This window comes from Cheilinus undulatus, linkage group 20 (genome assembly GCF_018320785.1).
Source record: "Cheilinus undulatus linkage group 20, ASM1832078v1, whole genome shotgun sequence".
In the NCBI taxonomy this organism is placed as follows: Eukaryota; Metazoa; Chordata; class Actinopteri; order Labriformes; family Labridae; genus Cheilinus; species Cheilinus undulatus.
The window spans coordinates 37,173,471-37,187,776 of NC_054884.1; the positions used below are offsets into that span (position 1 = coordinate 37,173,471).

A 14,306-nucleotide genomic window follows, 5' to 3' on the forward strand; every position below is an offset into this window, starting at 1 on the left:
TGTTCTGCTGATGGGAAACTGGATGATCTGACTGGGAACTGAAGCTCAAGGTGTTAATGTCTTTTTGTGCCATTTTTCTGAACAGAAAAGCACCATAAATGTTTACTGTTGCTTTAACAGAAGGAGAATCATGTGTAGATGTGATTATGAAGTTTTATATCCTGTCAGAATTAAAAAAAAAAAACAAATATGAGGATGCAACACCCTCGACGTTGGTTGGACATTCACAGAACACATGGCTGTTTTATTTTGGAAAGAGTTCAAGCTGTACATTTCAGATTTAAAGGCATGCAGTCAGTATTCTGAGATCTGAGATTAAATGGAATGCACCATGACTACGCCACAATGCCCGAGAGGAGACAACCTTTGCTCTCACAGAATTTGGACTCAGAAAGTCAGAACAACCCCCAGTTACAAACTCCTTGGAAATGGATGAACTTCGGTGCGACGTCAGTCCAAGCTCCAACATCTGAGGTAACTGGAACGCAGCCTGAGCGCATGTGTTATCCAGGGGAAGAGACGTAATGGGGGACGAGGAGGAAGGCAACACTGAAGTGAAAGGTGCAACAGTTTTGTATTTTATAGAAAATCTGTACATATTTATGATTTTTATGGCACTAGTTTTGAACCAGTACACCCAAGAAAGTCTTCTGAGAGGGATCAAGGACAATTGGACCAACGGTGTGGCATGCAAGTTGACGCAGACAGTTACATATGGAGCTATTATTGCTGCAAAACTATTTACAAATGTGCACACAGATCTGTACACAAATTTTCAGATGTGTAGATTGCAAATGCATGCACAAATCCACAAATGTACAGATCTGCAAGTGTGTCTACTGATCTACAGATGCATGTTTAGATCTGCTAATGCAAAGTTGTGCAAATCTGTTACAAGATATGTAAATTCACACCAAGATCCACAAATGCCAACTAATCCTTAATTTATTTTGGTAAAAGAGAACCTGCTCTTTTGTGCTTTAAATTGTCAAAATACTCTCAAGCTCCTCTTCTAAATTGGCTGTCATACACACATGACTTTTGCAAAACTTCTGTATGGAGCTATAGTTGTTGCAAAACTATTGAGCAAATGCATACACACATCTATGCACACAAATCTGAAATTATAATGATAAATGCATGCACTAATTCACAAATTGTGTATACTTATCTGTAAGTGCATGCACAGATCTGCACAAATTTGCACATCTTTTAACAGATGTGCAAAACGTTGCACGGATTTGCAGATCTGCACAGCACTAGCAGGTCTGTGCATGCATTTGCAAATCTATGGATTTGCAGATTTGTGACAAATCTGTTTAATAAATAATAATAATAATATCTTGAATTTATATAGCACCTTTCAAGAAACCCAAGGACGCATTACAGGAACACACAGACATAGAAAAACTATGTGAGGAGTAGGATGAGTGTAAGGGGTGGTTTAGTGAAGGCTGCAGGCTGTGGTGAACAGGTGGTGCTTGAGACGTTTTTTTGAAAATGTCCAGAGTCTGCAGGAAGAGTGTTCCAGAGGGTGGGAGCTGCAGCACTGAAGGCTCTGTCTCCATAGGTTCGGAGTTTGGTTTTGGGCATGGAAAGTAGGCCAGTGTCTGAAGATCAAAGGTTGCGGGATGGTGTGTATGGATGGAGGAGATCAGAAAGGTACACATTTACAGATAGTTTTGCAACAGTAATAGCTCCATAAACAGACACACTTCCAGTTATAGTGGTAAAATGATACAGTGGTTTAGCTAAATGGGGTAGGGCCTCATATTAGCTGTTGCCTGGGGCTTCCAACTAATTAAACCTGCCCCTGGGGTCAGGAATGAGAGACAAGGAAATAGTTCAGGAAGTTTTTTTTCATCATGGCTTTCATTCAAATCAAAAAAGGATGATAATAATGTTGAAACACAGTTTAGGAGTTGATCTTTTTTCTCATGTAGGCTAGTTTCCAACAAAAGGCAAAAAAATTGTAAAACTCCAACCAGAAGTATGGAGGTGCGGCCATAAACTCAACCATACTGTGTGTCTTTTTCCCTAAATTCAACAGTCATGCAGTCATTGTTTCCCATCATGCATTGAGGAACAGCTCCATCAGAGCGCCTACTGAGTGCATCCTGTAGAAAACGCTGAGTGGCTGACCCAGATTCACCAGAACGAACCAGGCACTAAAGCCAAAAAAACGCTTCCCGATCCCATTCTCGAACTGAGGGTGGACTCCAAACGCCGGGATGATCCACAGCTGCAACAAGAGCAAACATCAGCTGAAGAAATGAACATGAAACACGCAAAAGCGTATTTTTCATATTTGTTAGGCATGGGATTTTACCATGATGTTAGAGAAGATGAGGAAAACGCAGATTTCTTTAATCGCTGTTTTCATCCAGGGCTTTTTCCCATCATGCTCTATAGCAGTGTCTGATGTCTTCCCCTCCAGCAGTGAGATTTCTGTCTTTCTCTCCTCTTGTGTCGGATCAGCAGCCTTCTTTTTCTTGGGCTGTAGGACACATTATCGTATAAATAACTCAGACTAACATTGGTATCGGTATAAGCCCTAATTTTCACAATTGGTGCACTTTTCAGTTGAAGAGTGATCTGCATGCCAACAAGACATTTGTATGATACTGCACCTTGAATTTGCTGCTCCACTGCTTCTCTTTCTTCTTGTTGAAGCGACTCGGGTGTCTGTGAAGTCCTTTAATGATGAAGATGTTCTGCAGGACGAGCTGCAGCAAGCTGAGGAGAGAGTAGGACAAGTCCAGGCCCCCCAAAAGCCCTTCAGTCCCTACAGCGCTGGCTGCCACCAGAGAGAAGTAAGACAGGATAAGCTGACCGAGAGCTGCTGCCAGCAGGAGCATCACATCCAGGCTGCGAGTCGGGTTGTGCTCTCCTTCGCTCGCCCTTCTCTCCAGCCAGTGAACCAGCATCCCAGCCAGGCAGCACAGACACATGAGGGGCATAATGGCTAAGTGGTAGCCATAAAACAGGAGGAAGGCAGTGAGGCGTAGGTGGGGCAGATCCACGAAGATCTGGTAAAGAATGAAGATGGTGACGCCCACTAGGAGGACCAGGCCTCCAAATATGAGGCCGTAAAAGATCCTGCTTTCACAGACAACCTGAAGAGTCAGCTTATGAGCGACATGGTGGTGACCTGGATTTATCCTGCGGCCCACGTTCTTCCACATCACGTAGATCATGCAGCCCGCCATCAAATAGTACTCCATGTGGAAGGGATGAAGGACTTCAATGGCTTTCCTGAAGGCGAGGCAGCCTGCAGTCCCTCTGCAGTGGCAAAAGGTTGAATTTGCAGCTCCTACAAAAGACAGAGAAGACTTTAGTAAAAGGTTGATTTTCAAAATACTTGACAAATATTGTCTATAATTGGAGGTATAAATGATTAATAGCTTGAATTATAATTGCTCATGCAGATTGCTTCAACAGACTTTCAACTCTGCAACCTTGGTCCTGTACTTCTCCAACCCCCTGATGGCCAACGTCCAGGCCTGACCCATCTCTCCAGGTGTCCTCCCAGCTGTATGCAGCCCCTGAGTGCTGGTCCAACCCACTAGGATCCAGGCATCCCGTGCACTCAGTGCTGGATCAGGCTTGCTAGGTGCCTGTAAAAGCGCAGCTGCTGTTCCCCTATCTAGCAGCTGACCCTTCCTATCCTTAGTCTCCTGAACACATCAGCATTAGACGCATTAATGAACTTGCCACCGATGCCCAAAATATGCTGAAGGAATCCAGCATGCGTCTCTGTCCATCAGTCAGTGTCCACACCTTACGAGAATACAGTAAGACCAGAAGCACCACAGACTGAATGACTCTGACTGGACTACATTGGTTTTAAATTGAAAATGAGCACTGCCAGTGGAGAACTGCTGGAGGAGGATTTTGCAACTAAGTAGGTTAAGTGGCAACAAGCCAGCAACATTACTGGGTATAAAAGGAGCATTTTAGTGAGGCAGAAGCTCACCAATACCCAAAGAAGCTCAAACAGACGCTGATGAGTTTTTAATCTTTGTCAAAGGTTGTTGACTGTTGATGACGACCATTAATGCGCCACAGTATGAAGCAAAAAAATACTCTAAAACATATATCAAGATTTGGATTTCACATATAATTACTTTAAAAAAGGTAAGTGTAGGCAAAGATGGTTTGAAAACTTGAAAAGCTATCAATGACAACAAATAAAATGAATTGCAATGGATAGTGGGACATGTAGTTCCATCCTCCTTGTAAAGAAATATGTACACAGTCTTGCACCCTTTCCTTTTTCTCTGTTTTTGAACACTGTTTTTGCACTAAATCAAATGTTTTACAATTATGAGAACTCCAGTAACCAGTTAGCTTGGTTCATGCATTTACAGCATTGCAATAAGGGTTTTACGAAATGTCTACCGGGGATCTGAATGGTGAAATTTGTTTCCGGAAACAGCGCTACCATAAAAGTGGGCAATTAAAAGAAGCCAACTGGGGCTTTGTTTCTCTCAAAACAGCCACAGTTCAATCTCTATCTATAAAGTTTAGTAAATATTCCTGCCAAGTCTGCCACGATAAAAGCCTCCATTGCTAGCCAGCCTAAGAGAAATAATGCACAGAATAAGGATGTAGCTAAGGTAACTTGAATTACCTTCTAAATCAGAGGTGTCTACCTCTGATGAGTTTTTGCTTTGGAAAAGAAGACTGCCTTCTTCTTCTGCCTCAATCTCCTCATGAATGGTTTCCTCCGTCACTGCGTTCAGCCACAGCAGCAGGTCTGCCGAGAGAATCAACATCAGACCGATCCTGCAGCGAAGCACAGCATGCAAATAGACACATATTCAAATATGGCATGGAAATGTACAAAAAAACAGTCCCTAACTGAAATGACAATCCACCTTTTCCAACAAAAATATCAAACTAAATGTATGAATAAATGAATTTAGAGTTGTGCACCTGGTCATTATCTTGTGTGTATGCATGCAGTCTTTGGAGCGGTTAACTTGGCATCTTAAAAGCAGTAAACATGACAGATGAAATCCCCACCGGCATGCTAAGAATTTTTATAGGCTTTGTTGATCGGAGTGGCTTATCTGCACAGTAGCGCCCCCTAGAATTATTTAAAAATTAATAACCTAAACATATCAACCAAGGAATTTAAAATTTGGAAATATATATATATAGCATTCCAGGACCAACATAAAAAAAACCTTTTAGACTCACCTCACCAAATCAACAGATCCCCCATTTCAGATTTTTTGGGAAAGCCAAAAAAAAAATAAAATAAAATAAAATAAAATAAAAAATAAATAAATAAAATGGGAGAGTCCCTCTAGGTCCTAGAGGGACCTAGAATCTTGGAGATCAAAAATGGGTTAAAGGTGTCAGAGACGAATAAAAAGGGACAAAAATCAGCAAAAACTTTTGAAAAAGTGGAAAAATGGCTTAAGTTGGCAGAAAGAAGTGGAAGAAAATGGTCAAAATTTACAAAAAGCAGAAAAAAAAAATTAGAAAAAAGCCAAAATGGGCAAAAATGGCAACAAAAAAAGAACAATACTAAAATGGTGTTAAAAAGACATTGCAGAAATGGGCAAAAGTAGCATAAACACAAAAATAAGTGCAAAAACTGGAAAAAATTGATGAAAAGCAGGAAACAAGTGACAAAAATGGGGGAGAAGGGGGAAAATTACAAGAAAATGAACTAAAAGTGACTAAAAATGGTGGAAATTGAAAAAAAAAACATGGGAAAAAAATTAGACAAAATGGCCAAAATGTTGATTAAAGATATTACAGAAATGGGCAGAAGTGGCAGAAATTGATAAATAGTGGCAAAAATAGAAAAAAAAAAGCAAAAACACATAAAAAATGTGCAAAAGTGGGCAAAAATAGACAAAAGCAGCGAAACAAGTGGAAAAATTGGGTGAAAATGGCAAAAAATTGCAAGAAAAAGAACTGAAAGTGGCTAAGATTGGTGAAAAGTGCCAAAAAGATGTTGCAGAAATTGATTTAAAAAAAAAAAGTGGCAAAAATGAGCAAAGATTCAAAAATGGGCAAAAAAATCCCAAAAGTGGCAAAACGGCTTAAAAATGGCACAAAAAGGCTAATAAGCAACAATGGGGTTAGAAGTGGAAATAATGGATGATAAAAATTATAAAATTGTTTTTCTTTTTTCTCGTCAAAAATTGTGATTTACTCTAACAGGTTGCCAGAATTTCTCTCAAAATTGTTTTCTAACATCCTCATATCATGCCCATTATATCATACAAACTTTGCAGATATGCTATATCAGTAATCACTGTGATGTTGTATCATACGCCATTTAACAGGAAGTATTATTTAAAAGGCTTAAACAGGTGTACTTCCATAAATAGTGGTAGCAATGATTCCAGTCACAATATTAAAGGGATTGCATGGAAAAATGGCTTTTTGGCAGACATGTCCCGTACTAAGGGCTACACAAAAACCTAATGGACCTATTAAAGAGAATTTTGGTACCTCTGCAGCTGACAGCCTGAGCTAAAGCAGCCCATTTAGTGGCTGTGCCATGAGCCTGATGTGCACCAAACCCTGATATGAGGGAAGGTGCGGGGTCATGTTCAGTGCTGCTTGCAGCTCTGGTTTAAAATTGTAAATCTGAGAAAGTTACAGAGCAGGTTTTAAATTCATGACACCGTTTATACCTGGTATTTAAATGTGATCTGCATCTGTAAACAGGATTATCGGATATTTTACCTCTTTTGTTAAACTTATTTTAGGCTTGACTTCATGAAGGCCAAAGTTTTTTTTTTACATCATTGTGTAAGAGAACAAAGCTGATGGTGGATATATTAATACCTGCAGAGCGAGAAAAGGAGCCTCGATGAAAGGAGAGAGCACTTTAGCAGCAGGTTTACATTCCCTCATGCTGATGAAATATCCGATCTTGCAGATGTACAGCAGCAGACTGAAGACAGCAAAAACATGGACGACAACTGGACAAAGACAAACACAGATATTGGATGTTAAGTGACTAAAGCTTTGCATTCAACTCCATTATACAATCTGAATAAGAGCTAACCTCCTTCTGCAGATGGATTTCTGTAACAAGCAAATAAAGAGGCGTTCAGAGGCCCAACAATGGTCACCATATTGAAAATGCTGATTGAATTTACTTAAGAGAAACAGCAAAAAGCTGGAGCTGAGGCAAACCAGATCTATCTTTGTTTGTTGTATCAAACTCTTTGGTTGAAAATTAAAGTGAAGATGGAACTGTAAGAACCTGCAGTTTCTCTAGTGTCCACTAGAGGCTGGCTCCAAAAGCCCCCTTGTTCTATTATCACCCTTATTAAAATATCTACTTTTACAGCAGAAATAAACACATTTATAATCAAGTTCAAAGAATAAGTTTCAGTGAAAGTGACTCATTTTTGTATGGCTTATAAACTCAACTATTTTGAAATAAAGCTAAAAATTATACATTTTCATAATTAAGGATAACGTTGGTGACAGGTGGGCTTGCATTATGACTGGAAAAAATGGATTTATTTTATATATTAATGTCTGTGAATATTCAGAAATAATCGAAGAGTTCTACTGTAAGCTGTACTTTTTAATCTACAGGATTATTAAACAAACTGATTCTAACATTTCCTTGCAAATTTGACAAGAAAAGGACAGGAGCTTACAGGTGACAGGGCCTCCTCCAGCGTGGTGGTCCTTGTGTGGGGAGAAGCCTGGCTGTCTCCGAGCCCACAGCAGGTACCACAGCATCCAGAGCATGCTAACCCCCATCAGCAGCAGCATGAACACCCGCGACTCCTGGTTGTTCAATCCTACAGGGTTTAAAGCATGCCCAACCACCAGAGCAGCTCCCAGCAGCACCACGTTTAGACCCAGCAGGCCAGAGATCAGACGCCTCCCGGTGGGAACCAAAAGCAGCATCGAATCAGAGCCATGCTCCTCGATCTGACGATCTGGATCGTCAGCAGGTGAATCCAGCTCTGTGACACCAGGATCTGGATCCATATTCATCCTTTATTCTCCTTCTTTTGCTCCCTTTCTCTCATGCACCTTCATTAAATCCTTCAGTTGGACATGTGCTGGCATGAATCTGAAGAGTGCTCCATCTACCCTTCAACTCTGGTCTAGGTGTGGCCTCGATCCTGCGCATTATGGACAGCCCTTTAACAAAAAAGCAACAGGTGTATTGTTTACCTTTCATGTTTGTCCTGTTCAAACCTGGCGTACACCTTGGACAGAGTTTGCTCAAGGCTGCAGCAACCTGAAGCCCCTGTTAATTAATATGCTGCCTTGTTTTCTCCAAACCTCAGTGAGGTTATTTTACCTTGAAGGGATTATTAGACAGGCTTGCTGCCAGGCAATATCACAGTATGCACTCATTCAACAGCAGGAACAAGCATATAATTCAGCCTGATCTTATCCCTGCAGAGCTTTGAGTAGCAGGTAACAGTGCAGTTAAACCTCCTGACACTGAGAGAGATCATTTTGCAAATGCATGCAAATTAACACTTATTACAAGTCTTGTTAAACTTCTGTCCTTTTTAAGCAATGCTGCCCTGTTTTAGGGGTGTTTTAACTCCACTCCATTCATTTCAGACATTCATTAACTCGTGGAAACAAAAATCTCTTTCGTAAAAGCAGAGATGTGCTTTTTCAATTAACAAACACAAACATCAAAGTAAAGACACCCACTGTGGACGGTGATAGTGGATCTTATGCTGGATCAAAAATGTCAATCATACAATCTGGTTTGTTCTCTGTTGATACAGCAAGTTTTCCTAACAAATAAACTGGTTTTCTCTGGGTGTGCTCCTTTATCTTGTGCCTTCCTGGTTAAAAACCAATCACCTTCCCTGGTGCCCGCCCATCCTATCATACCTGACCACGTTTTGGTGTCTACAGGCGCCAGAACTACAGATTCTTTCAAAATAAAAGCATTAATAGATAGACGTGTTATAAGCCAACTTAATCATTAAGAATCATCTAACCCAGTGTTGCTCAACCCTGCTCAACTAAAGAGCAAAATTATTGAAAAATAGCTTTGCAAGAGCCAAAATCTAAGTTGTGAACAGCAGCAAAACTGGGTGAAAAGGAACAAAATAGCATTAAAATGGCAAAAACTGGTTGAAAAGTGGAAAAAATGGGTAAGAAGTGACAAAAAAAGAGTTACAGATTGCAAATGTGCTCAAAAGCCAACAAAAACATGGCAAAAAATAGGTGACAAGTGACAATAATGGGCAAAAAGCAGCAATAAGGTGGGAAAAAAGAGCAAAAAGCAGCAAAGAGTGGCAAAAAGGGAAAAAAAATGGGGGAAAGTGGCATCTAATGGCAAAAGGCAGCTTAAATGGGTGAAAAGTAGCAAAAAATGGCCAAAAGGGGAAAATTGCAAATAGCAAAAAGCAGCATAAAAGTGGCATAAACCAGTGAAAAAGGCCAAAAAGCAAGATAAAAGATGAAACGGATTAAAAGTGGCAAAAAATGAAAAATACCGCAAAAAATGCAAATAAGGGCTGTAGAAATATAAAGACAAAAGATAAAGGTTGACAAATTTGACAATTAAAGCCTACTGTATAAGTGTGGGAAACAAATTGATTAATGAGGGAATAATATTTCAAATTAAGACATAAAAGAGCCACAAAACATCACAACAGAGCCACATGTTAAGTATCACTGCTTTAACCAAATAAATTCTAAAAAAAACTAAAAGGGAAATGATTAAACTACACAACAAAATGTGAAAATCTATAATAAATACAGTTACTTCCACCTGAGTGATCCATCCCAGTTGAGCTGTAATCGAGCCAGAATGCCAGGGTTGACAGAGGGCTTTCAGAAAAAAAGAGAAGAAAGATGACATGTTGAAACATAAAATCACAGACATAAGTTGAGTAAAACCTCAGATAATCATAAAAACTCCTCACATTTTCATTGCTTGATTTTTGCAGCTTTTATTTATCATTTACTCTCATTATGTGGAAGTCTCATGGAAGCAAAAAGGAAATAATAATTGAAATAGAATGGTATATATATATGTATATATATATATATATATATATATATATATATATATATATACACATATATATTCTTGTAAGACTTTATACACACATCCAAGCCATGGTGGACAACTGCTGAGACAGTAAAGAGGCTCCAAAATCCAAATCATCTATTGGTCCAGAATAGTGACGCTGCTGCTCTTTAGAAGAAAATCCAAACTGCTGAGCACTGTGCAGTGTGTGAGACGTATTTTATTGTTTTTACTTTTAAATAACTTTTAGGAAACCGTTTTCATTATAATGAAGAGAGCTCGTGCCAACTCGAGACATTACACGGTTTGAAGCAGAGCCTTAATAAAGGTGTGTAGACACAGGTATGAAAAGAATAGTAGGAAGTTTCTAGAATATAATAATACCGGCTAACGATCATTAGACTATTAGTTCTACTGAATATCGATTAAAATCATCCAGGTGTCTCTTCACACGTTCACCTTCTCCCTACGTACCTGATCGATCAGCTTACCTGTGTCATATGAGAAGGGGAATCACGGCAAACCCGGAAGAGGACGCGTGACGTCTGATCGACCGTTTTTATTAAATATACCTGGTTCTAATATTTCTTCTCATGCATGAACGCTTGTTTCTATCTATCTATCAGTCTAAAAGGAGAGAGAGAGAAAGAGGACAGAGAGACATGTATGCTTTAAAAAATGATGTGTATATATTCACCTTATTCCTGTACTGTAGCTCCAAATATGGGTAGAACTTCCGGTACAGTAACCGAAAAACGTGATTCTTCTTAAAACTTACTAAAGGATTTTGTCGTCAACAGCTGTTATTTTGAAATAAATAAATATTTGCTGTAGTAAATAATGCTTCTTTATTGTTAAATTCAAAATCTTACTTACGTTATTACAAGCTTAAAGTTGCAAATTGTATTTTATGTAATGCGCAGTACGTTCATGGTAATAATAACGTGGCAAAATAAATATATGTCTTCAACAACAGTGTTATAAACTTACTGTTCCCTGTCGGTAAATGATTCTTTCAATATTTATGTATTATCAATTCTTAAAAAAAAGAAGATTTACCAGACTGAAGAGTCGCGGGTAGTAATAAAAATATATTTCCCACATTTTAATAGGGATTAGTTTGTGAAATAAGAATTATAGGAACCCCACAAACTAAACAGAGAAATGTTAAAGCTCTTGACTACATTTTACATCTTATCTGTTAAATCCTTTAACAAACGTGATCGTCTATTTCTACTAATACGATAAAGCTAATAAAATTAGCTACACATGCTAGGCTAGTATTTCTGAGGTAATTTCTTCACTCTGTACTCTCTAGAAGAGGGAGGAAAATAATAATATTATCCCGTTTGAGGGTTGAAAGACTAAGTTAACATATTTTAATCTCCAAATCGCTCTAATAACCATGTTTAACATCGTAAGCACGTTTAGACCATAAGGCAGAAAGGACCGGAAGTTGCACCCACATTTCACGCAATGTATCATGGGGGCTAGAAACATCGTGGATCACTAAGAAAGGTTGTTTCTGGTAGAGTTAAAGACACTACTAACAAAATAATCTGAAAGGAAATGCTTTTGAGTGGTATGAAAATATTCTACTAGCTTTTGAAAACAGAACAGGAGAGCAAGGGCAGATTGTCCACCTACCAGTCAGTCTAGGATGCATATAGAGGACGGATTTTTACCGATTCAGTTATTATATTACACAGAGAACAGGCCATTTCTACATGTATGGCAATTGAAGTTGGCTAGTTGTGTGATGCATACAAGTGTGATTAATCATTGAAATTTATAAAGAATTAAGCAGTACATACATGTATATGCAGTTGTTAAAATTCAGTGTTATGTGATATGGAGGGTTTAGGTGAAATGAATGGGCCACATGGCCAATGAAATGGAGATTTTCCAGAGGCATAATCCAAACCGACTGTTATGGTGAATCTCCCAGAATGCCTTGTGAATCACTCTGAAGGTTTAGAAATTACAACAACAATCAGAAATCAGTTTTTTTGTAATTTACTTTTTATTGCCTTTTAGAACATCAACAGCAATAAAAAAGTTACAAATAACAAGAGAAAACAAAACGTAATAGTACACTAAAATAAAAAGTAAAGAAAATATACCAACCATTTAACTAAAATACACACATAAAACAAAATAAAACAAAACAAACAAACAGAAAAAAGGGTAAAAATAGTAAATAAGTAGAAACGGTCACAGGGTAGGCATTGGCAGTGTCCATCACATCTTAACCATTCACATATTGGTAATGTCTTCCATATTTATTTTCATCTTAATCTCATATCACATTTGGCTTTAGAACCTTTATCAGAAAAGGTATTTTGACTTACATTACATACCTGTTTATACATATGATCACAATATCCACTTCTTCTTAGCTGTATTCATAAAAGGGCCTCATATTTTCTTGAATATCTCTTGTCTGTTGTTCAATTTAAAAATTAATTGCCTGTAGTTAGCTATTTTGGTTATTTCTGCCAGCCACTCATAAAATGGGATGACATTTTTTTTTTCCCAGTGTCTAAGGCAAGGGTGTCAAACTCAAGGCCCGGGGACCAAATCCGGCCCGTGGTACAGTTAAACCCAGCCTACCACATGACATCATATTTTTATTATGACTGGCCAACTGGATTGAGGTCTGCAGATTTCCTCCAGTTTAAAAATGTAAACTTATCCCTGATGATCCTTGTTAAGTCATGAAAATTAGAAAAAGTAAAGTGTTAATAATTTGATAAAAAGTCAGGAATGTGGGAAAAGATACGAAGTTATGTTTTTATTCATATTTTCAGTTCTGCAGTTATGATGAAAATGTATGTTTTTGAATTTTTAAGCCATATTTTGACCTTTTCAATTCATAATTTTGAATATTTATTTTATTTTTGGCCTTAAGATTTACAATTTTAAATTTTAAGTTATATTTTGACTTTTTAAACTTATGATTTTGGATTTAATCTCCCATTTGGACCTTTATGGCTCCTTACTTTGACTTTTAATTTAGAATTTGACCTTTTGAATCCTAAATTTTAGAATTTAAGTCATATTTTGAACTCTTAAGCTCAAAAGTGAAATTTTATACGCTTTGACATTTAAAACCTATGATTTTCAATTTTTATCCCAAGATTTGACCATCAAAAATGATGATTTCCACTTCTATTTTATATATTTTTTTCATTTAAAAAACATAATTTTAACTTTAAATGCCATGTTTTGACCTTCTGAGCTAGTAGGTTTTACTTTTCATTTCAGATTTTTTAGCCTTTAAACTTACTATTTTTACTTTTTAAAATCTCAAAAGTATTTATCATCAGTGCTAAGCCCCCCTGCTGTGATTGAGTTTGACATCCCTGGTCTAAGGATAATCATAATAATAATAATAAGGATAATGTGGTAAGGGCCAGTCTGCACCATATAGTCTGTTGAGTCATTAAAGCCATCCCTTCTGTAATTATACCCAATATGCAAAGTGCAGGGCTCTGAACTAAGAAATCTGTTTTATAGTGTTTCAATGCATCGTGGTCCTTTTGATTTCAAACAAACATTTTATAAAATTGCTCATAGTAGAGCTTTCTTTGAAGCCTGCCTCTATTACTCTATTATGCAATATAACACATTATAAGTACATTTATAATTCATAATAACACACGTATAATTTTGTATAACCATAGTTATGAGCACGCCTGGTAATTTCACCCAGTTCCCCATCATAACAAAATGAAACTGAAGAAGTTTTAGCAAATTTATCACACTGACATAAGATCCAGACCCTTTGTAAAAACACTAAATGCAGCTCAGGTTCCTCCCATTTCTCTGGATCTTTGCTGAGATGTTTCTACACCTTTACTGGAGCCCAGCTGTGGGCTGGATGCGATTTGGAAAGGCACACAGCTCTCTATAGAAGGCCTCACAGCTGACAAAGCCACAAGGTCAAACTGAATAGCATGAAAGCCTGCTTGGCTTCCATGTAGAGTATTTTGCCAACTGCAAGCAGATACACTCTCCAAGTATGTATAAACACATATTCTATTTATTTTATTTGTCCTTTAGCAGGGACAGCCTGTTCTCTGTCTTAGTACTCAGATAAAGAACAGCATGCTTAAAACACTGTAGTTAAAGGCACACATTTAACTTTAAGTATTACTACCACGATTAGAGCAACAGGTAGCCTATAGAAAATAGAATATAACTTTGAGCTTACAATAGCAATAGCTGGATGTTTGATCGTAAAAGATGAAGCAGTACCTACAGAACTGAAGAATTACAGTGCCTATAAAAAGTA

The 14,306-nt window shown here is 37.9% G+C and overlaps 1 protein-coding gene across 1 annotated transcript; it reads right to left on the reverse strand.

The window, feature by feature from the left end:
- Positions 1 to 1,576: 1,576 nt before the first annotated feature.
- Positions 1,577 to 8,537, reverse strand: LOC121528029 (proton channel OTOP3-like). The gene is made up of 7 exons (XM_041815134.1): positions 7,647 to 8,537; positions 6,773 to 6,953; positions 4,939 to 4,992; positions 4,634 to 4,788; positions 2,631 to 3,313; positions 2,330 to 2,491; positions 1,577 to 2,242 (listed from the first exon to the last, which is right to left on the reverse strand). Exons 1-7 carry the CDS (start codon positions 7,990 to 7,992, stop codon positions 2,072 to 2,074), a joined length of 1,752 nt encoding a protein of 583 aa, XP_041671068.1. The 5' UTR covers positions 7,993 to 8,537; the 3' UTR covers positions 1,577 to 2,071.
- Positions 8,538 to 14,306: the final 5,769 nt, after the last annotated feature.

Excerpts from the sequence above, each read along its gene's own strand:
- LOC121528029 (XM_041815134.1), bottom strand. The coding sequence starts at position 7,992 with ATGAATATGGATCCAGATCCTGGTGTCACAGAGCTGGATTCACCTGCT. Across the intron at positions 2,492-2,630 it reads AGTGGAGCAGCAAATTCAAG|AAAAAGAAGGCTGCTGATCC; the intron begins GTGCAGTATCAT and ends CTACAGCCCAAG. Across the intron at positions 2,243-2,329 it reads TCATCTTCTCTAACATCATG|CTGTGGATCATCCCGGCGTT; the intron begins GTAAAATCCCAT and ends CTCTTGTTGCAG.